The sequence below is a fragment of the Mandrillus leucophaeus genome, unplaced genomic scaffold (assembly GCF_000951045.1).
Source record: "Mandrillus leucophaeus isolate KB7577 unplaced genomic scaffold, Mleu.le_1.0 Scaffold1215, whole genome shotgun sequence".
NCBI lineage: Eukaryota > Metazoa > Chordata > Mammalia > Primates > Cercopithecidae > Mandrillus > Mandrillus leucophaeus.
In genome coordinates, this window is record NW_012100488.1 from 676,453 (window position 1) to 701,432 (window position 24,980).

The 24,980-nt window shown below is 34.0% G+C and overlaps 1 protein-coding gene across 1 annotated transcript in view; it reads right to left on the bottom strand.

Moving 5' to 3' along the window:
- Positions 1-203: 203 nt before the first annotated feature.
- NEDD1 (neural precursor cell expressed, developmentally down-regulated 1) overlaps positions 204-24,980 on the bottom strand; it is a 47,070-nt gene continuing 22,293 nt past the window's right edge. The window contains exons 6-15 of the mRNA XM_011971361.1: positions 18,660-18,889; positions 17,089-17,290; positions 16,520-16,715; positions 13,262-13,390; positions 11,169-11,219; positions 10,025-10,227; positions 8,999-9,155; positions 7,944-8,100; positions 2,393-2,459; positions 204-1,937 (exon numbers count right to left, since the gene is read on the bottom strand). Of these exons, the coding sequence (XP_011826751.1) occupies positions 1,833-1,937; positions 2,393-2,459; positions 7,944-8,100; positions 8,999-9,155; positions 10,025-10,227; positions 11,169-11,219; positions 13,262-13,390; positions 16,520-16,715; positions 17,089-17,290; positions 18,660-18,889 (1,497 nt within the window). The 3' untranslated portion in view covers positions 204-1,832. The remainder of the gene's footprint in view (positions 1,938-2,392; positions 2,460-7,943; positions 8,101-8,998; positions 9,156-10,024; positions 10,228-11,168; positions 11,220-13,261; positions 13,391-16,519; positions 16,716-17,088; positions 17,291-18,659; positions 18,890-24,980) is intronic.

Sequence of the window (24,980 nt, forward strand, 5' to 3'; positions counted from 1 at the left end):
GTTGCTGGTTTTAAGGAATTGATAATGATATCCCTTGGCATAGTTTTCTTATTTCTTGTGTTTGGGGTTCGTTGAGTTTCTCTCAAGGATTAATATCTGACAATTGTTTCACATATTTTCTTTTTTAATTTCAGGTGGGAAGGTAAATCTCTCATGTCATTTTGGCCAACAATGAAATTTCAATTTCATGTTCCCTATTTTTCTGCATCTAAAATTTTATTTTTTATACTTACTTAGCTTTTAAATTCCATGACAAACATGTTTCATTTGTACACATAATTACTAAAATTATTTTATCCCACCTCTTTTAATAGACATTATGTGCATTTATTTTTCAAAAAAAGCAATAGGAAAATATTAATAGATTTAAATACATCATGTAGGCAAAACACACTAACATTTATGTCTTCTAAACCTGTTAGCTAGTGATATACAAGTAAACTTGTTACAAGTCATAATGCTTTCATAATCTGTCAGGAAAAGATCACATTAACATCCCTATATGCTTCAGTACAAATGTATTCTCGAAACCACACTGGGTAAAAGTAATATTCCTGTTTTTATTTTTGGAAGTGATTATTAGTAAGTTTATGCTTATTAAATATATCCTTGAAAATTTCCATCACTTCAGAAACCCATAAAGTTAGTAACCTAAAGTTTTTTCTTTTTTTTTAAATGTTAGTACATACTTTCATCTCAGAAGTCAAAATGGGGCAGGAGAGCTATACAAAGATACATAGTTTAAATCTTTGGGACAAGAGACAACAAGAAGGTAAACAAGTCAGTAGCCCTCCCAAGCTTCATTTAATCTAAAATTGTAGATCACGGTAGGTAGATGTATACATCTGTCTATTGCCAAAGAGGTATAAATTATTCTGACAACCTTTCTAAATAATTTTATGGTAAGGCCAGTAATATAAAAATATTATACACAGTACAGAAAGAATTAAAGTTAATGATAAAGACCACAAAATAAAATAAACCATACTTCTTACTTGGAAAAACAAAATAGCAATAATACTATAATATTTAGTGTCTAATATGAAATCTCCACTCATTATAAGTTGTCATATTGATTGAAATTTTACAGTACAATGTTGCATATTACTAATGAGATAATCAGCAGATAGATAGCTCTTGTCGAGTCCTATGAATCTTAAACATTTTTTATAGGTAAAGATATCTAAAAAATACCACCCAGGAATAAAGATTTGTCAGAAGTACAATATAGTAACATAAATGCAAAAGATATCATGTAATTTGTGCAATTCAAAATTCCAAAAATTGTCTTATCAAATGTACAATAAATAATAGTCATACTTGACTTCATCAAGTTAACGAAATAATTACTAGCCAACCCTATGCTTTATTGATCAGTGGCTTAGAAACACCAATTGCCATTTTAAAATTACTTTCTCCATAAAAATAGAAGGCATATCAAAGTCTTTAAATCTCAACTAGCCCCAAAAATTTGAGAGGCAATTTGTCAATAAAAAATATATGTTAAAAAAAAAGATGACTAAAAAATAAACACAACCAATATTTATGCACAATTTTCTTCTCTTAAAAAGGGCACTTAGTGGATGGCTAAAGCTTTCAAAAAAATAAAGATCCTGTTGACTTTCCTATTGGGTAGATGACATACTGTACAATTTTTAATATAAAAATATACATATTTTTAAGATGAAACAGTGGTTGGTATAAAATCCCATCACACTTTTACTTGAAAAAATTTTTTTCCCTGGAAGCCATGAAAACAATACTGATTCTATGTAGTTCCGTGTTGCCTGAAACTTCCCAAATTATAGAACATTAAGGTATTCACTGAAACTTCAAAAGTGGGCCCGCAGTCTTTTGTTTTCTTCTCGTAGTCTTTCAATTTCAGCCACTAAACCTTCATTCACTGAGTATCTTTCCAGCAAAGAATGCATTTCATTCTAGAAAAAGGGGAAAATGCTTTTTAAATTATTGATATTTCACATTTATTCGGCAGGCTATGTTTAATATACTTTCAGCTATCATTTCTCTCATGTTCAATTAACTAGGTGAATGATACTTCTTGTACTTAACAACTTACTACTTTGTTAATATAAATGGAAGATCGCTGGTGAAATTAATGTATTTGGAAAATTTGTATTTGCATATTTAAGATGCTTTTTTGCTTACTTATCAGGAAGAAAGCCATGGAAAAAAGAAGCCTTAAGTACTTCAGAGGTTAAAAAGGAGGTGACCAGTTAAAATCTATTTTACTTATTTAATTTCTAAAACTACCTATTTACTTATCTTAGAAACTAAATAAAACAACTAAAATATATTACCTTTAATGAATTTTTAAAAATTCACACAACTCTACTTTCATTTAAAATATTAAAATAAAATTTGCCATACATACCAGTTGCATATGAAACTGTTTAATCATCTCCACTTGCAAATTCACAATGTCCCTATGGCATGCTTCTCTAGGAAGAATGGAAAATACTTTTTAGAATTACAATAGTTTAACCAATTCTAGGTCATTCAAGAAACTCACTAAACTTTTTCATTTGCCAAATTACTGAACGTTAATAATTATTATAATAATAAAAATACCAATGCACTGAGCATTTATTTACTATGTGCTAGGCACTGTTTCTTTTACTTTAAATGTAAGGACTCATTTAAAATATCTTCACAAGTAGGTGCAATTATTACCTCCATTTTACAAAAGAAATAACCACAGAGTAGTTATAACTTGTTCAAAGTCACACAACCAGTAAATGATGAAGCTAGGATGTAAACCCAGGCTGTTTACCTCCTGAACTCTCTGATACTATATTCTTTTATATAGAAATTGTCATTAAGACACAAACTTATCTTACAATGAAACACAGAAAATTCACTAGGTTAGAAAGATCATTTTATTATTATCAGTTTAGCTATTGAAAAAATATACTTTCAGTAGAAAGTGGCAATTTGGGTGGTTATAGCATGGTTTACTCAATAAAATGCAATTAATTCATATCTACAAAAGAATATATAAAAATTATGAAGTGTAATAACAAAAGAAACACTCAGTCACCCACCACACAACTTATGAACTAAACGTTATCAAATCATAGAAGCTTCCTGTGTGTTCCTGTCTGATTCTGTCACTTAACTCTTGGGGAAAAGCCCAAGCAAGAAGTCATTACTCTCCTGAATTTTGTTGAACAAAGAAATGCTTTTGCTTTTTTAATACATTTGTATAACATATAATCTGTAGTCAGTGTTTTCATTATGCATGTTTTTGAGCACGTAAGCATTCCAAAAAAAGGGTACCATATAGCTTATATTTAAGAAAGAATTCAATATTGTTTTGAAGATTCATGTTTTATATATCCATAAATCAGTGGTTTGTACTGGTGTATCTATTTTCCTGTTAATATTTTGATTGTTTTCAAGGTTTTACTATTACAATGTTGTTATAAACAATCATGTATTATCTCCCAACCCACATGTGCCAATGTCCATTGATGATATAACCGAGTATAACTCAAATGTATACTCAGTTTTACCAAATCATGCAAATTGTTTTCCAAAGGTAGTGTCAATGGATGTCACCAGAATAACAGAGTTCTTCTTGCTCTATATCATCATCAAGACTTACTATTACCAGATTTTTTTATATTTTCCCATCTACTGGGTGTGACATATCTCATTGCATTTTTTGTTCTCTAATTATGAAGTTGAATTATCTTCCCTGTGTTCATATACCATTCCTCTTCCTTGAAATGCTTTTTCATATCTTTTTCTTACTCATTTGTAAGCGTTCTTTACATAATCTGATCCTTTGTTATTTATATGAGAACTGCAGATATCTTATCCCTTCACTCTGTGATATCGTGTGATAAACAGTTCTTATTAATGTGCTCAAATACACTAACTTAATAATGCAGTCAAATTTACCAATGTATTTTTATAGGCAGTGCATTATTTTATTTTTAATGATTTCCTACCATGAAGTTATAAACTTTTATAATGTCAACTTTTAATTTACATGGAACTGATTTTTCTCAATAGCATGGAATAAGGATCTATACTTATTTTTTACAGGAAAAAACAGATGTCGCAACACAACTTATTGATTATTCCATATTTTGCACATAAATCTGCAATGCTACCTCTCTATCATTTCCATATATGCATAGGTTTCCTTCCAGCTTATTTCATTCCTTTGGCCAATATGTCCTCCCTGTGCCATGCTATATATCTTAATTATATTTTAATAATTAAGTGTATTCATCTGACAAATAAGTCCCCTTCAGCCTTATTCTTCTCTGAAGTGTCTTAGTTATTCCTAGATTTTTTTTCCTTCCATACATATTTTGGAATCACTTCATCATCTTCTTCCAAATCCCAGCTGGGATTTTAATTGGAATTGCTGCATTCAATCTACTGACCTTATTTAGGTGAACTAATATCTCTATAAAATCTCTCCATTTATTTAAATATTAATGCTTCTGAACAAAAAAAAATTTTAAATGTTTTTCTATAAAAATCTTCACTACCATTGGTAGATTTATTCCCAGGTAACTTATTGTTTTTCTGTTGTAACTACGAGGGTATTTTTAAAAATTTCCTCTTCTACTTTCAGTTATAGTAAAAACTGTATTAAAAACAAACAAAAACACTATCAGGGAACCACCAAGGTGGCCAGGACTTGAAAGGCCATGATCTTGCAAAGGAAAGACTACCAGGTAAGCTCCACATTTACCTCTGTTTTTCCTTCTAGATAACGTGCTGATTCCACAGTGTGGAGAAGAAACTGAGCTGAGGCAGTGGCATGGAGGTTGAGATAGTCTCGCTGGGTGGGGGAGTATTAAGAGTTTGGGCCTACCAAGGTAGTCAATGCTGTAAGAGCCAAGGTCTTGAAGAGGGGAGACCTGCAGAAAAGTAAGCCTGAAACTGCAATTTCCCCTTACGACATCTGTTGACTTCTAAGCAATGCTTGCACTGGGTTAGATGGCAGGAAACCAACCATAAAACAAGCAACTAAAGAGCAGAGAAAGTATCTGGAAGCCTCGTGATGCTGGCAAAACAGAGGCTCAAGTCTGGGACCCACCAAGGTGAAAAAGACAGTGAATACTCCAGACGTTCAGCTGATGCCAGAAGAGAAGACTACACACTAGGAATAAAGGCAAACTGGAAACAAACCAGTGCTAAGAAAACCTGAAACCTACTAACTACAGGATCAAAGGGATCTGCTTGCCAAAAGAAACTTAAATATTCTTAATAGACAACAGAAACAGACGCAGAGATTTCCACTTAGGATGTATTAGGTTGGTGCAAAAGTTTAATTTCCCAACTCTTAACAACAAAAACAAACCTGATAACCTATAAAATCATATTATTTTAATTTCAACTGAGAGCTGAGAATAGAAAGAAATCTAAATGAACTAAAATCCAGAAAATGAGGAGTTCCTCCTAGGAGAAAACAGACCCATGACTAGGAGAAAAGAGACCCAGCTTCATGCCCTCGACAGAGTAAAAAGAACTACCTGAATTTTTGGTAAGATTTTTAAAAGCCAAGTTAACACTGCTTGATAGTTTAGAATTCCAAGGGGTCCCAGACACAAACAAAGTCTGAATTTACTCACCAACTTTTTCCCACAAGCCTTCATTCAGCACTCATGTAAAAAAAGTAGGGACAGATGTAACAGGAGGGGCGAGGGACTCCCTAAGATACAGATGCATAGAGCCTGGTGAAGCCTTACGGCGGTAGAGAAAAACTGCGAGTAATCCCTCTAAGGCTCTCCAGGCTCTTATGGAGAAGATGGCAACCACGCCATACTGCTCAGGGAGGATGGCTGAGAAAGAGGCCCACTACCCTCTCTGTCCTGCCAGTGATAGGTGTAGATGAATACCTAGTCTGATGAACACCTAGGCGAAGAGCAAAACAAGTGAATTTACAGAAATCCTCCAAGCCACTCTAGGTCCTCAGTGAGTCTCAGGCAGAGGCTGCCTATGGTCATAGGGCAGAAGAGCTGAGAGAAGTCCCTACCCACCACCCCTAGGTGCAGACATGCAGCACAGGGCAGCAGAACCAAGAGGCACTGTAGACCTTCACCAAACATGCTGCGGCAGCTCTGCAGGCCTGGAAGCGGGACAGACACACTTCTCCTGACGCACAGAAAGCCACGAACAGACCAGAAAGTGAAAAACAACCTCCGGCCACCCCAAAAGCTGACAGCAGGGCAGTAATGCACAGCCATTTCAGAGTTGCTCCAGCACTCAGATCGCTGGGTCTGCTGAAGGAAAGGCCCTGAGCCCACTGTCCTCAAATAATCTGAAGCCAGTGGAGAACTGACACCCAAATGCTTGTTGAATAAATGGATAATAAACAGACAGCACCCATTACTCCTGTGCTTAAAAACTCTGATGACTCTCCATTACCTGTGTGTTAAGACCTTGACAACTGCTTTTTAGGCCTCGTCTCTTACCATGGTGCCTTCTCTCTGCAAACATTCCTAGAATGTACGATCATGTCTCTGCTCAAGCTGTTCCCACACGTCAGTATAAAATAAAATCTCTTCAGTGTACCTTTCTAAATCTGCCCCCGCAGAAGAACTGCCCCCTTTCTGTGATTTCAACATCACTTTGCTCACACCGTATTGTAGTCAGTTGTGTCTAGACAGTTCTACTATTGTGCCATAAATATTTATGCATTCCTGAAAAAAACGTTATTCCCTAACACTGTGTATTAAAAATAACAGAACTTAGGGAAAAAGGATTGGCAAAGCACTCAAAAACCTATGTATGCAACTTTGTAACCACATCACAACAAAAACAATTAAATCCTAATAAAAATACTAACATAGTTAAAAAGACATAGTAAAAATCTGATAGATAATTATTGAATAATCCCTTACTGTGAAGAAGTGATGGTCACTTAATGGAAGAGAATAGAAGGATTGGGGCTATCCAGTTACAGCTGTGTTCATGTGTACTTTATTTTGGCTGCTATTACATGAACAAACAAAATTTCCTCATCATATTGTCAACACTGTTCTATTTTACTGATCCCAAATGAATTAATTCACATTAAGAGAAACACACATAGCAGAACACACTGCACCGAGTCCAACTAAATCATAAGGCCTTTGTGGGCAGATCATTCATTTTTGTATCCTTAGTATCTGGTACATATACTAGGCTGGGTAAATGCTAAAGTTATAATTTTTCTTTAAAAAGTATTTTTCAACATTTAACAATATATTTTACAAGTATTTTAAACATTAAAAGGAAGCATGCACCAACAAAAACTGCACATTGTCTCCAACATTCTTGCTTACAGTAATGCAAATCTGAGCTAGAACATTAACTATCGGTTAGAAAGGAAAAAAGGCACCAATGATTTTAATAATTGAAGACAGCTTCCAAAAATATCGAGATGATAAAAGAAAGCAGCACTGCAGAACACATTCTTACAATGTTCACAATTCGAAGGATGAGAAAGACAAGGACAAGTCTGAGAAAGAATTTTTTTTTAGATTAAGTATTACATTCTAATGCATTCTATTGGAAAATATTCAGAATTGCTCTTTAAAATATCTTTTTCTACTACATTATTGCACACAGCATACCTAATAGATGATCTCTATGAACATACTGCAGGTAAGAACCCAATTTAAGCTTACCAGAACTTGTCCACATTTTAATAATAAAAAAAGTTCACAATGGCAGTCTGCCTACTAGACTGCCCTGCTGAGTTATCTAATAATTGCCCTAGGTAAATGTGCATTTTCCTGGCTCATAATCAATAAACGCAGTATGAAAAGATCAACAAAACTAATCATATTTTCTATGGCTTTACGGTTACCAGAACCCAGACAACAGTAACCAATAACATTATCTATAGTTCTGGTTTTACATCTAGAAAAAAATAAGTAAGGTCTAGATAGAAGGAGTAGTTTCTCAATTACTACCTAAAGTCATCCAACGTTTCCTGTATCATGTTCTGAATGAAACGAATTTGAATGGAAGTCAATGGTGCATTTTGCCGGTTATTTCCAATGGTATCGGCTATTTTTTCTGAGAGTGAACTGGCAACTCCAGCAGTGACAGAGGATGCTATCTTTGGATCTAAAATAAAGAATGAAGAAAATATTAATAGTCAAGTTGGACTGAGAGACATCAAACATTTCTAAATAAGATTTGGCATGTGAAAACTTGAAAAACTGGCAAAGAAGAGTGTTCCTATGACATTTAGAAAAATTCACTGTCTGGAACACAAATCTTAGAAACTTTCTATAACATTATTTCTAATAGTCATTCATCTATATATATAAACTGCCAGCTGTCTAATGTAATACCACATGACAGAGGGATTAATCTTGAAGAATCTATGAACCATTTCCTCTTATAAAAGATGAATGTGACAAGCTGCACCACAAACTAGATAAACCAAGACTATTAAAAACAAACAGAAGGAAAACATGAGTAAAGTACTGCTACAGGAAAAGCCTTTGAGTTTAAGCTAACGCAATATCTATCCACAGAAACCTTCAAGTAAAATATAGATATTTATATAAAAGTTGATTCTAAACAAAGAGTTGCTTTGTGTAGATAACTCTTAGAGTTAAACCAAATATTCCTTTAAATGTGATCAAGTCTGTATGGGTCTGCAGCACAAACTCTAAGGATAAGACTTGAATATGAAAGAGAAAAAGACATTTTCAGGTAGTTAACCACCCCTTTTCAAAGGATCCTACATAATAGTTCTATCTCTACCATATTAAATAAATACACGTTACACTGAAAATCTAATTCACACCAAAAGATCAAATCAATGTACCTGAATTTAACTATTCATATCCATTTCATTGTCTTTAGTAAGACTCACACTATAAAAGTGTGCATAAACTTTAAACTCTTTGAACATTTTTAGTCTATAAGCACTCTATTTCTCCTTTACAAGTTAAACAATTGGGATGATTTTTCAATTAAACACTTTCAAACATCAGAAGGTTCATGTACGTACTTGGAGTTGAGGATCTATTGATTGGGGGTTCACATATCAACTGGGCTTCAATTTCATTCTCTGGCTTTTCAAATTTCTCAGAATTTCTTGTTTGGTTAGATGATGGAGAGGTATTTAGGTTTCCACTTTCAGCACCAGATGTGACCAACTTTGCTAACTTTATATTTAAAATAAACAATGACTTTAATATACAATTTTTTGTTTTACTCATATTACCCATATAATTTTTGCCTACTTCTCTCTTTCATCCCAGTATGTAGGTTCAGGGAATTGAAGGAAAATAGGAAGGGATATAGAATAAGAAAAAAAATACAAGAACTAGAGGCAAAATAAAGTAACATTTACTAATCAAAAACAACCTCAACAATAACATGATGAGGAAAAGCTCATTTACTAAACACCTGCTGTTGAGTACCATTTAAAATAGAGATAACTGGCAAAAAAAACAAAAACAAAAACAAAAAAAACAACCATTCATGTGGTAACTAGTCAATAATATTTGTAAAATAAAAGATGTTTTTGTACTTCTTACATGGTATCTTTTCAGTATCATTCTAAACAATAAATACGAAAATACAGACATATTGTACACCTAACTGGCTTGGCCTTCCTGGTAATTTTTGATCATTCTGAACCCTTACATAAGAAATTAAATTCTATATTATACACTATATTTTAGCAGAAAGTAACAATGATAAATTCCATTCTTAGCACCATCAGTTTGCTCTAATGATTTAACCACCAACTTGATGTTGTACACTGCAATGAAATACACTTTAAAAGGATTCAGGGATAAAGTGTTCTTGCACACTTCATCAAGCTATATCAAGTATCCCATCTTAGAAAAATAGTGCAACTTTCCATCTGCTGTAACTTTCAACATATCCAAAGCGAGATTTCAAAGTATTCTGTAGTTATTAAAAACTGGCATCAAGACTTAAGAATAAGTGCACAGCAGACTGGCAGCCACCCGCTTTCTACTGATATACATATACAGTGAGTTCGGTATCATTTTCAGGCAAATACCTGTTTGAAGGAGTCTTTAGATTCCTGTTTTCCCATACATATTTTCTTAGACTCAGCTGTCAGATCATGATTTTCACTTTCCTCTTTCCCTGGAGATCCCATAAAGACATTAAGAGGACTAGAATGCAATAGTGAAGTACTCGAAGTTACTGGATTCTTTCTTGGAGGAAACACTGAGTTCAACTGCGGTAGAAAGTCAAAGCCTAGAAAAGAAGAGGAAAAAACTGCATGTGCACATGGTGTCCTCCAACCTTGGACACTGAAGAGAAGCATTTAATATGATAGGCAGATTAACATGGGAGAAGATATAGATCTGCATTCTGAAGAGTGGTTTGTTTCTCAGATATACCCCATAATTGACGTGTACTCTTGGGCAAAAGTCTTAAACTTTCTATGACTATTTCCCGATCTGCAAATGTGAATGATGATATCCATCTCCCAGAGTGGTAAGGCTTCAAAGATATTATTTGTGAAAATACTTTGAAAACAGCAAAACACAATGTTTTAGTCAGTATTAGTTTTTGATAACTGAAAATTGTTAATTTGGTATATATCTGTGGTACGTATCTTGGAAGGCAATTTCTGAGATGGCTTCTAATGACCCCTGCCTTTGGCGTCCCCATCCTTTGGTAATCTCCTCCCTTTGACCATGGCTTGGACCTAGTAACTTGCTTCTAACGAAAGTAATATGAAAAAGTGGTGAGATGTCACTTCCAAGATTAAGGTTATTAACATATTCTTAAGAAAGGGCTTCCATTTTGGATGCCTTCTCGATTTCTCTTGCTCACCGGCTCTGAGGTAAGCCAGCTGCCATGTTGTCGGCTGCCCCATATATAGAGAAACTCATGGGCATGGAACTGATATCTCCAGCCAACAGCCATAGGAATGAGCATGGAAACAGTTCCCTGCCCAGTTGAGCCTTAAGCTGAATGAAGCTCTGGTTGACATTCTGACTGAAGCAGGAAGACAGACTTGAAGGCAAAGGTACTCAGCCAAGTTATGCTCTGTTCTTAAAACACAGGAATTATGAGATAATACATGTTTGTTTTTTTAAGCCTCAAAGTGTTAGAGTGATTTGTTACACAGCATAGATAATACAATATCACTTTTCATTTTCACGAAAATACATCTAAGTAGTTCTTACCATCTCCTTTGCCTATGGACTCATCACCTCCCTTGATGTTAACTACAGCATCTATAACAAAATTAGAAAATCAAAATTTAAAACTAGTGAAAGAGAAACCATATCAATTTAGGCTTCCTATTCATTCCCCAAAGAGTTCAAAGACTAACAATCTTAAAAAGCTAAATATGAGTGAGGTTAAAGGTAGGAGAGTACTGATTTAAATTTCTCTTTTACATTCTTTTAGCTTCATTCATACTTTAGCAGCAAATATGAACAGATAATTCTATAGTACAGTCATTTAATGAGGTAGCAAGGTATAGTGTAACAAGCCCTGGGGTAGGTTATGGAGAGCTATAATCCAGTTCTGCCTATACCACTTAATAGCTTTGTGACCTCGGACAAGTCTCAAATGCAATTAAGTTTCAGTTTCTGCATCTATAAAATGGGGATAACATCCTGGTAAGCTCAGAAAATTGCTTTGAGGATCAACTGAAATAATACAAAAATATTTTGCAAAGCAGAACAATGTTATAAGAAACAAAGTTTTATTAGTGTTTATTTCAATGGTAGAATATGTATAAGACTATTTTAATCCTGTAATATTCATTTGCCAGTCCATAACAAAAATTGTAAAATTCAACTTTAACAGGTTAATAAAAAATGAGCAAAAGTCATTAACAAATTCACCAGAAATTCAAATGGCCAATAAACACACAATTATATCAGGAGAAATATCATCTATGTGCATGTGTGTATATGTACCCAGTAATTGCACAGCATGTACATGCACACTTTTAGAAGTTATTAGCTTCCTTATCAATACTATGGAACCATAATGAATCTGGAGGGCATATGACTCAAATGCTAACAACATTTTTAAACATAGCAAAAGTAATTAAAGAAAAAAGTAATTTATTCATTTGTCTTAAAAACTATTAAAGAGAACTTAATTTATAACTCAAACACTTCCAAAAAGCCCCTTTGTACATTCTTCAATGCAAAAGTTGCTCCAGAGGAGTCCCACTGGCCAAAACTCCGAACTCAGCACTAACCCCAGAAACCTTTCTCAACTCCAGCACTAGTCACTTTTCTCTCCACTCACATCCGTCCTCTCTTTACCCTTTACTATGTAGTTTCATTTCTCTTCACTCTTTATGTAGTTTGACTTCTCTTCATCATGAAAGAAAAGAATCCTTCCTCTTTCAGTTTGACTTAGTAATTTAAATAGAAATTTGCAGGCCAGGGTAAGGCAGAAGATCCTCAATAATTTTGTACCATCATGTATGTATTTATTCCTTCTGACTATAAAATTGTAGAAAATTTGGAAAAGAGACAATTTTAAAGTAAAAAATGAAATTGTGTAAGATAACGAGTGGATGAAACAACTTCGAGATCCTGCTGTTGACACGGTACACTTATAATAAATACACCAATCTTTGTGGGCTTCTCAGTATTTTCTGAGATAAATTTGTAGAAATGGAATTACAAGGTCAAAAAGTATGAATATATTAACTCTGTCATCCATGTTATTGATAATATTGCTGTTAGCAATGAGATAATTCCATTCCACTAAGAAAAACATGGATGTTAGTACCAAAAAGACACACCTAAATAATGTACTTAGTTCAGACACTATGAAGAATAACATATATCATCCTTCTATTTATCCAGCTGGCAAAATTTGCTTTTTATTATGGCAACTTTTTTTATGGGATGGGGGGAGGTATGTACCTATACACACACAATTTTTTAAATTAGGAAGACTTTTTTGCATATCAAAACATCCAAAATTTTAGGAACATTAATTTAGAAGTAGATACAAGGGACAGATTGCCTATGAAGGTAAAAACTTCCTTCAAGGAACTTTGTGAATATTAAAATGCTAACTTGAGAGCTATTTGCATAACTCTCATGTGAAAATTACCAGCATATATTTTAGAATGATAACATTTAAAATATCAGGACAAAGAAAAAGATACCACCCCAGGGATGGAGAAAATGAGCAAACTGATCCATGAATAGAGTTGGACTGAAGCTATTATTCACATCTTTTAGCCAGAATAAAAATACTGATTACCTGCAAGAGAACAGGATCCTCTGAACAGACTTACCATCTCTAATAGGTGAGAACATGTCACCTAAACTACTTTTCCCAGTATCATCAAGGCTGGAGAAATCCTGATTTTTTCCACTGTCTGTTTCCTTAGATAAAGCGTCTGTGTTTATGCTTCGAGGCAAACCTTATAGGAATTAGATATAAAAATCAATGTTATTACATCTAAATAAATTTTATCATCAGGAGCTGGGTTGTAAAAATCAATGCATCACTCATATTGTTGGTAATATTACAACTATGAGCATAAGGAGAATAAAACAGAATATCACAAGAGCTAAAGTTAACCAGGATTTTCATGGAACAAAAGGTTCCTCAATAGAAAACAGCTTATTTGTTCATACAGCAATACCTTATTTTAGCCATTTTGTTGGAATTTTTCTAAAATACTTTATATCCTTTGCTGCTTTCTTAAAGTACACTGAACACAACTTACTTTTGCTATTAACTGACTCTTATGATCATCTACAAATGTGATTTTTTTCTTTTCAGTCTGTAAGGCATATAGAGCGATGTCTAACATACCGCGGGATTCAATTAATGTTACTTTTCTTCCCTGACTTGCAATGAAGGGGTTTTCCGTCTTTTCTTTCACTAACAGTGGGAGTTTAACATTGCCCTCAGCATTACAGATCTCAAATGACTTCACTAACCTCCGTAGTTTCAAAGAGGAAGCAAACCAGAACACCAAACTCATAAAGAATAGTATGGTAGACAACAATAAAGAAGACGGCAGCAGTGTATTTTTTCTGGCAGTATATAAACGCATGGCTTTAGGGTAGAGACCTTTTAAGAGGAGCTCAGCAGGCTCAGTAGCTTCTGTTTCATTACTGGAGTAAGGACAAAGTTTTAGAGCTTCAAAAATTTTGATTAAAGTCTGCCATCAGGATTGGTAGCACGTTATTGCATTACGTTTTAAAAAATGCTTTATTTGGCATCTCAGGCCCAAACGAAAAACTGAAAAGTCTGAGATGAAAACAAAAAACAGACTGCATATTCAAAAATGCCCAAGACTGGCTAACAAACTTTTCTAGTAACAACTGCTATAAAGTTAAAATATTACCAAATCATTTGTACTATTGTTGAAGAGTGTCTATAGCAACAGTTCAGTTGTTGTAAGGAAGAAATTTCCTCTCCTTTTTTCTAGGTCCTTAACATGTTTGAATGCCTAACTCCAGCCTCTGAAACTTTAGGAAACAGAAGTTTGGTATCATTTGAAAACAGTGCTAAAGTCTTATTCTTTTCTTTTTAAATGATGATTTCCTTCTGAAACTGAGTACCAACAGCAAGTTTAGAGAAGTTCTTTGGAATAACTAAATCTGGACAACTTCAACAGAAGCAACAGAAATTTTTTCTAAACTTTAATTTTAATCAAAGCTTAAAATAGTAATAGTGATGATCATGGTGACCACAATGGTAGTATCAACAACATAATGTACTGAGCACCTACCATGTGCCAAGTACTTCCAATACATTTTCTCTGATTTTCATAATAACCCTAAAAGTTAAATATCATCTTAAATGTGTGCAGGAAAAAAATGAGACTCAGAAAGGTTAAGAAAATTGCCTAAAGGCATCCTGGCCAGAAGTGACAGATCAGAGACTGAGTCTACTATTCTCAATGTTTCAGAGGCAAAGAAAAATGTGTGTGTGTGAGTGAGAGAGAGAATGAGAGAATGAGAGAGAGAGAAAGAGAGAGGAAGAGAAAGAGAATGATGAAGCAAATGTGGCAAAATTTATAAAGTGCATCTGCCAAAGGGTAATGCTCATGAGTTGTCTGTACTATTCTTAAAACTTTTCTGTAAGATGACAATCATTTCAAAATACAATCAATACACAAATATTGTTAACTTTGTAGGGGCAGAGCACTCACTCACTTTGCCAGAAATTTTGCGAATCTACCAAGAGTTATCATTAATCCATGATCCTGAAAGATCCAAGTCTTTGATTTCCAAATTAATGCTGTCTTTGTTAAACAAGAGCCTTCTTATTATAAAACTAAATGAATAATGGAGAGACTTCAGAGAGTTTATAGTGAATGACGGAATCTTTATTTTAATTTTTGAAAATTATGAAAAAAGCTAATTTTGTAAGATAATAGCAATTTTCATAATTAGTTAATTCAACATGTTGGCAGACATTACTCAAAGTTATATTTCAAAAATAATTTCTTCCTTAACTAGATATGAATTATCTTTGTCTCCAGGAGTTCCTAAATAAGAACCTAATTATTTTTCTAATATATAATGGCCCTTATATAAGGATGATACAGATACTCACAGGAAATTTATAGTGAACATACTTACTTTAAAATACTACTCTACACTATCAAGATCAACAAAATAAAGTTTTGCTTCTACTTGGAAATAGCAAAATCATGCTACAAAAACACCAATAAATATTTTTGCCCAAGTATTTATCCCGAAAAATTTAAAAGACATCAATATATGCATTTCTACTGAGCACAGTATTTTGGAAACATACTAGTATACCATGTAGACTTTTTAAAGTATTTGCTGCACATTGACAGTATAGCATAACTTCTTAAAATAAAAATGAAAAGGTTTTCAGGAATTTACAGAATATTTTCTTTATTGTGAGCAAGAAATATTTTCTACAATAAGTATGGGAAAGCTTATCATATAACACATCAATAAAGTCTAAATGAATCCTGTTTCAGAACTGTTTCATCAATTATATCAGAGAAGAAATCATTAAAAATTGCAACATTCTCATCTATTTTTATTTAACAAATTACGAATATACTGCTTAATATGTGCCAGGCACTATTTAGTACTTTAAAATACTCGTTTCATCATTTGACTTACTTTTCATTCTAAAATGTGAAATAAAAAGAGCCATTAATAGCTTTTTTTTTTTTTTAATGAAGAGATCGAATCATAAGACAGTGTCAAAGTTTCATATTCTCTACTGGTTAATCTGAAGACACAATGAAAAGTCATTCAGTATGTAGTAGGATTAAGGATGAATAATTTCTGAGTTAGCCTTCTTCCATTTTTAAGATAATATTTCTCACAAGAGAAGTTTAGCTAAATAGGGGCCTTTTAACATTTTTGAAATTAATAGCTAAAGTTACTATTTTCACTTCTTCAATGATTTTCACTTCTACTAATTTTACCTAAATACTCAAAGAAATTTGAATTCTAGGTTCTTGAAGAATGTGCAAATTATATGTAAGCCAAAAAACAAAAAACAAAAACAAAAAACCCTCCAACAATATATAAGCAATATTTACCTGCTTTTTCTTGAACAGCAACTGTTCCTTTCCCCACAGCTGACGTCATAGGCTGTGGTAGAACTGTGGCAATGGACGTGGCGGGTGCTTCTCTGACAATTCCGGAATTCTGAACTCCTCCACTAGCAGCGTTCACATTAACACTTCGTTTGTTCACTGTTGTGGGCTTATTTGAACAGCCTTTATTTAAACTTGACTGAAATGTAATGGAATATTTAAAAGCTCAGGTTACTAATGTTTCATACTATACATTAATATTTTATAAATTCCCTGTTAGATTAAAAAATGAATTTTTTTCCTTGCAAATCTTAAGCTTGCTGGCAGATCTGAGTTTCCCTCTAAATCAAAATGTCATTTAAAATACTTTTAAAGAGAGAAATATATAAGAATAAAAAAAAAAAAGTTTTAAACTAAATATCAAATGGCTTTGTACTAAATTATATAATATTACATGTAAAATCATTATGTAATTATGAAACAAAACTACTGTGTTTGACAATATATAATTTCCATATTCTGAGTTAGATTTATTTAATAAAATCAAAAATGCCGAAATGAAAATGTCTCACCTTAGTAAGAACAGTGGAGTACTGAAATGCTATACATTGCACAGATGTCTTGTGAGCACTGATGGTCTTAACTGGTGATTTCAACATTCTTAAATCATATTGATATATTTTCCCCCGGGAAGATCCAATAGCCAAAGTGGCTCCATCAGGCATGAAATCTACCGCAGTCAGAGGAGTGTCAGCCACTAAAGTTTTCACCAGCCTATGGGAAGGAGAACAAAGTATATGTAGTATGTTATTGTGTACGGGTATATTAGCTTATATAAGTAACTATACCAAAACCAGAGTTAACACTTCAAACTGATCAAAGAGCACACATTTCCCAAATATTTGTTTAAAGCATAATTTCAGAATTTGACTTAGAGACATTTCTAATAAAATGGCATGTAGAGAACTGCCAAACATTCCATCTTACTTTTCTATTCACTTCCAATAAGTACATTCCGCATCCTACAGAAGCAGCACCTACTTCTTTAATTATTATTCTGAGAGTGAATGTAGCAGAACTGTCTATTACGCCACATACAGGGGCTCTGCCCTCAGGGTTGAGGAGGACCTAAGTATCCACTTTCCATTATTGACCTGCTTAGGCCTCATGAGGACTATGACCTTTCACAGGGGTGCAGCTGTTACTTTGTTCTTAGTTGTGCAGTTTTGACCAAAAAGCTAAGAGGAACACAGTTCACATGCTTGATCCTTAGGAAACTAATAAAGAAATATGGATGGTGATCTGCTGAAGCTGAGCTCTTTACTGGTGTGTCTAGTATAAGAGAATAATGGCTTACTGGGCTCTCAGTAAATTGTTCCATAAAAGAAGACAGCAAATAAGTCCTAACAGTAAAAATTCTAGCATCATAATAAAGGCTGACAGTGGGACCTTCCCTTGTAGTATCATTCATACTCCACATGATCTACAGACAGTGTTAAGCATCTTGAATACAACTGTATCACTCTTGCATTCTTTTTTGTTTCTTTTAGCTAACTAAGCATACCTAAATTTAACAAGAAGAGGGTACAGTGGGCCCAAATGCTTAGAAGATTATGTACACCAGTACACAATCAGTATTTCTTAACTGGGAGCAACCAGGGGACATCTGGCAATGTCTGGACACCATTTAGGCTATTGGTATTTAGTAAGCAGAGGCCAGGGATGCTGATGAATATCCTACAACACCCAGGACAGCCCCTCACAACAAAGAATTACCCAGCCAAAAATGTCAATGGTTTCTAAACCTTCCTCTAGATAATTAATCAGTTTTAAAGCAAATTAATCATTTGGGTTAAAAACATATGCGTTTTATCATGTTTTGAAAAAGACGCTAAAATTAAAATGTGAAATCATTAAGATGTCATCTCTCTATGTTCATGTTTCAGAAGTACTCTAAATACTACCTGCAATCCATCTATTTTTTTCTGCTTGAAAAGAAAATTCTTTCTTACTAGATTCATCAACTGTACAAACTTTAGGACCCCTGGACATTAGTCAGAGGTCTATACAAATCACAAATATGCCTGTTAATGGAATAATAGCTATTTGTTACTAAATTTAAAAATAAGCATGTCACACTTACTTCTTACTTGAAGTGTCATAGAGGATGATTCTTTTATCCAAGCCTATGGTTACAAAGAGCAGTTCATTGACAGGAGAAAAACAGATGCCTGAAGCTGGAGCTTTGTGTACACTGTCAAAGTTATGGTATGGATTCTGACTATTTACATCCCAGAGAGTTACTATTCCATTATCCGAAACACTGCCCAGTAGTGATTTCTTAAACAAGGAGTACTTCAACTGCCGAACAGACTACAAAAATGAAAGAATAAATTTTATGTAATTATAAGCATTCACAAAGATGTTTTATATAAGCCATATAAATTATGGCCAACCACACTATTCACATGGGGTTTAGGATTTCTCTGATGTGTAAGAGTGACAGGTTTCAGCCAGGCATGGTGGCTCACGCCTGTAATTCCAGCACTTTGGGAGGCTGAGGCAGGTGGATCATCAGAGGTCAGGAGTTCAAGACCAGCCTGGCCAACCTAGTGAAACCCTATCTTTACTAAAAATACAAAAATTAGCTGGGCATAGTGGCAGGCACCTATAATCCCAGCTACTCAGGAGGCTGAGGCAGAGGAGGCGGAGGTTGTAGTGAGCCAAGATCACGCCATTGTACTCCAGTCTGGGAGACAGAGTGAGACGCTGTCTTAAAAACAAAACAAAACAAACAAAAACAAAAACAAACAAACAAACAACTCTGTCTTAAAAAAAAAGAAAAAAAGAGTAACAAACTTCAATCATGACAACCACAGTGTCATTCAGTGGACCATAAGATGACATACCAATAACTGAAACATACCAATCAATAGTCTATTAATATTTGCCATTTTATTATCTTGGAGTATAGCTACCTCAATCTTCCCCTTTCAGAGGAAAAATATAATACATTGAGATTATCTACATGAATTCATCAGGGTTAGAACATTCACCATATATAAAAGGCCTAGTCACAGTCAAATCACGAACAAGTAAAAGGGAATACTGGGAGAAAAAAAAAGCAATAATATTTTGTATTTGTTTTTTATATCTTAGATATTTTGATGCATTCGTTTGAATCTGAGCATCTGATGCACTGACAATTCAACACTTGAAGCATAATTTAAAAAAAAAATTAAACCACAAAGGAAAAACTGGCAACATTCTAGACTGGGGATGGACTATATCCACTGTTTCCAAACCATCAGCCTGAGGGCAATGCTGGCCTTTCTCTAAACACAAATCCCTGCGGGTAGTGGAGATATTCTCTCTTCTTAGTTTCTATGGACCAGAATAAACAAAGATTTAGTTTGAATAAACTGATCTTAGATTAAAACTAACTGAATTTTATCTACTTTTCTTTTTTATTAAAATGTTACTCTCAAACTTGTATTGATGTTGTCATTTACTAGGCTGAGAGTTAAGTACTTTACATTTAAGCTATTTTTTTCCCTACAAATTTATATTCTACTTAACTCTAAAATGTCTAAAATAATATATATTAGATCTCAATACCAAAAAAAATTGTCTAGGAAATACAGACTTTTTTTTTCTAAGAAAAAAAAAGGAGTATTAGTCACCTGGCACCTAAGTTAAGACAATTAATATGTTAACCCATTAAATATGGCTCATTTTCAATGGCTAAAGTACAAAGAGAAAATGTTGGTTTACATAGTTTTTATTTTTGTTGGGAAAAAGTATATCCAACTTGAATAGTCAAATCTTTTCTCTGCTCTATATTCAAGAAAAATAAACTACATGGATGTTAACTATATAAAAGACACAGAGCTCCTTAGTGCATTATGTTAATGATTACAGAGTCATACACAACATATCAAAATATAAGGCAAAACATGATTTCTAAAAAGATTTCTACAGCACTTTAGGAGTTCATATAGTTATGGTCCTTCACATGATCTAAATTTAGACTAAATATACAAGTAGAATTTTTAAAAACACGATAAAAATCATAGACCTGGTAGATTCTCAAAGTTCATAAAGTTTAACCTTTTAGCAACAGCAGGAATTTTCCTAAAACATCCTTAAAACATGGTCATCCAGAATCTGCTTGCAGGTAGCAAGGAACAAGAAGTTTACCACTGTCTATAATACAACTTGATAACCAGTTAAAAACATATTCTTGATCAAGACAAAAAAAAAAAAAAGGCTAAAGATAATGATAAATGTTCCTTTCAGATAAACCTAAGTTCAGTGAACGCTCAGCAAACCTCTGTATGATTTAAGTGAATTACTTAAACTCTCCAAAACTCAGTGTTGTCATTTACATAACAGAAAACACTCTTGTTTTCCTGTCACAATTATTTTAAGGATTAAATAGCATTTCTGTAAAGAATCAGGTACACAGCAGCTGTCACCACCATTTTCAGAAGTTCATAACTCACTTGCTCATCACTGCTTATGTACCCACCATTCAAACATCTTTTACATATATTTTTAAAGACCCTTAAGTAACCACACTGAATTCTTTAAATGCCTCCAATTATTTCTGTGATAATACTAACAGAATTTCATTTCTTAACTTTCTACATCTATTAAATCTTCTCTTTAGAATATCATTAAGATATTAGCTAAGAATCCTGGATAAACAAAACACTGATTTACTAAATTATATATACATATATAATTTATATATATATTTAATTGTGTGTGTGTGTGTGTGTGTATATATATATATATATTTTTTTTTTTAAGCGACAGGATTTCGCCATTTTGCCTAGGCTGGTCTCAAACTCCCAGATTCAAGCACCCCACCTGCCTCAGCTTCCCAAAGTGTGGGATTACAGGTGTGAGCCACCACGCCTGGCCTCCAAATTATATTTAAAATAAATATTAACTTATTTTAGTATCAACAGCACTTAAGTCATTAAGTCCCTATCTTGTTCCAGACTAAACTATTTATAAGGAAAGAATTAAATCAAGAAGCTTATGGGGGGAAAAAAAAATTCCAGCACCATAAGCAACAATGCTATTTTTTCTTGTAACACATTATTGGGTAAGAATGTTGTGTGTTTATGGAGGAGGGAGACTGTTTCTAAATATAAAAAGCACACCACTCACTACAGGTGAGGGGAAGGTTTCAAAAACTTATTCTTAAAGGGCCAGACAGTAAATATTTTATGCTATTGTACTGAAAAGTAGTTACAGATAATATACAGATGAAAAGCATGGCTGTGTTCCAGTAAACTTTACAAAAATAAGTAGGCTACACCATTGGTTACAGTTTGTCAGTCTCTACTAAGATAATTATTTAATAGAAAAAAGGGTTTTTTTGATCACAAAGAAGAAAAATCATCCATAATCCCACCCAAAATCATACATAAACCCAGAGAAAAGCTGGTTGACATTTTGAGGGGATGTCCTTTAAGTATTTTTCCGTGTGTATGTATGTTTCTGTGTATTCAGTATAGTATCAACAGAAAACCTGGAATCACGCTTTATAATAAACAGTCATGTTAATGTTTTCTACGTGATTTTAATAGCTGTTTAAGATATGAATGCACGAGTACACCAATTTATCTAAATAAACATGTCAGACATTTGGGTTACTTCTGATTTGCAAGTACTCTGATTACTACCCTTTTTTAAAATTATTAATTTATGAAAAAAATTGTAATTCATTGTTGTTCATGCCTTAAAGGCTCTCAGTTGAAAATGTAAAATGACTATTTGTCTTTCTTCTTTTGCAAATTGCTCATTATTCTACTTTGCCTATTTTCTATCGGGCTATGAAGATTTTTAAAATACTAATTTGCAACTTGCTCTTAATATAGTAAGAACATTAATGCTCTCATAGATTGTAAATACCTTCCCCATTTCATTTAAATTTTAGGAATTTTTGTCTTGCTTTTTGTCAGAAGTTTTAAATTTTTATATATTTAAATTTATCAAACTTGTTGCCAGTGACTTATGACTATACTTCTTTATATTTATGCTTATAAAAGCCTTCCCTTTGCACAGATAAGAACACACATTCACATCATTTTCTTACTAGGCACTATAAAGCAGTGAGAAATTAATATAAACATCTTAATATACCTATGTACATACACACATATATATGGTCACAAATATACATAGTGTTCCTTTGACTCCATACTAGCTTCTTGATTCCCAGGGCCTTATTTCAAGCACAAATCATCTGTCACCTAAGCCACTGCATAGTTATCCTATTTCCATTCTCAGTGGCTTACTATCCATCCTCCACTCTGTTGCAATAACTAACATCTTCAAACCCGAAAATCTCAACATATTTGTCTTCTGCTTAAAATCCTTTCAATGGGAGGTCTCTGAGAAGTTACTGGTTATGGTGGTGGCAGAGTTTCCGAATGGCTGTCAATACTGTGAGTGCATGCGCGAGTGTGTGTGTGCATGTACGTATGTGTGTGCGTATGTGCATGTGTATGCAGAAAAGCAGGCCTGAGACTGCCTATCTTTAAAAAGTCCTGCACTCAGGGTTGGTCCTTGGCTAGCATCTGCAAACTTGGGTTTTGGAAGGGGTCCCACTGCCTTAACTGATAAGAATGGCCCACTCGCTCTGCCTAAACTTATTTGTGACAGATACGGTTTAAGGCTGAACCACAGCTGAATCCCTAATTTCCTTCTGGGAGTTTGGAATTTTGGTATGTGCTAGGCAACGGGCTCCTAGATATAACCAGCCCCCCAGTAAAAACCCTGGGCACTGAGGCTCTAACAAGCTTCCCTGGTAGACAACATTTCATATATGTTGTCACAATTTGATCCTGGAGGGGTTAAGCACATCCACTCTAGCAGAAGACTCTTGAAAGCTCACATCTGGTTTCCTGTGGCCTTCACCCAATGCACTTTTCTCTTTGCTGGTTTTGCTACTTTGTATTCTTTCACTATAAAACAAATCATAGCCATGAGTATGACTATACACAGAATCCTGTGAATCCTAGAGAATGACCAAATTTGGTCTTAGAAATCCCCAACACAGTGTGAATGTGAGCGCGCGTGTGTGTGTGTGTGTGTGTGTTTTACAACAGATAATAAACTAGATGACCAAAAACTAAAATCCCACGGACAACATTCACAACAAATTAGATGATCAGGTATCCCCATGAACCCCCAAATACATGCTGAGAGGTCAAACAATTAACAGCCATAAGTCTTTCATGGTATTGGTGTCTCTGCAGAAGGAAGTAGAAGGAAATAACAAGGAGTCTGAGATCTGAGAACAGAAGCAGCCCATAACAGTCAAAAGGTATTCACAAAAAAGCATGTTGGCCAATTTTACAACCTCAGCCGAAACCCAGAACATCCACTTCATTAACGGGTCTGTGCTACAGGTTTGCAGGAAGGTCAGAAGGACAAGAGCAGTCCAGCCAGAGAATTCCAAAACTGACCAGCCAAAGTGTGTCCCTCCCAGGTCACAGCCCCACACTGAGGAGATCTGCTAGGAGTGGAAGCAAACCTGAACAGGATGGAGGCAACAGAGCTGAAGGAAACAAAGGTTCAGATAGGTGGAAAAGCAGAGCAGAGCCAGGGAACCCCAGAAAGCAAGCAGCCATTAAAAAATATACATATACTTTTACAAATATATACACACACATATATATACATAAACATATATACATATACATATATATTTTACATATATTTATTTACATATATACATATACATATATATATTAAAAAAAAAAGAAAACAATGGGGAGCTCTGTGAAGTTAGAAAAGCCACTTGACCCCCTTCTGTCTAGAAGTTCAGGGAAACTAAAACTAATTTCACAGACATATCCCACACAAACTTATGAAAACAGAGAGAACAAGGAGAAAAACGTTCTCAACAGATGACCAGAAAGAAAAAAAAAAATACAAGACATTAAGAAAAAAACATAAATTTAAAACTCAGAAACGAGATGTCAGAACTTGGGAAAGAATTAGAAATTTTTAAAATCTCTTCAAAAATGAAGGCTAATTTAGAAGGAATTCAAAAATGAATAAACAACAGACAATACCTTAAAGACAGGTTAAAAAGGAAGAAATTTTTAAAAATCAGAAATAAGAAAAAAGTTTAAAAACACTTGAGAAAAAATGATAAACCACTGAAGATAAGAAAAGAAAATGCAACAACAAAAAATCCAAAGAGAGAAAAAGCATACTAAAAAATTATAATTTAAAAAAAATTTCCAAAAATAAAAGATTTGAAACTACATATTAAGAAAAATACTATGAGCCAGGCATAGTGGCTCACGCCTGTAATCCCAACACTTTGGGAGGCCGAGGCAGGCAGATCACGAGGTCAGGAGATCGAGACCATCCTGGCCAACACGGTGAAACCCTGTCTCTACTAAAATAAATACAAAAAATTAGCCGGGAGTGG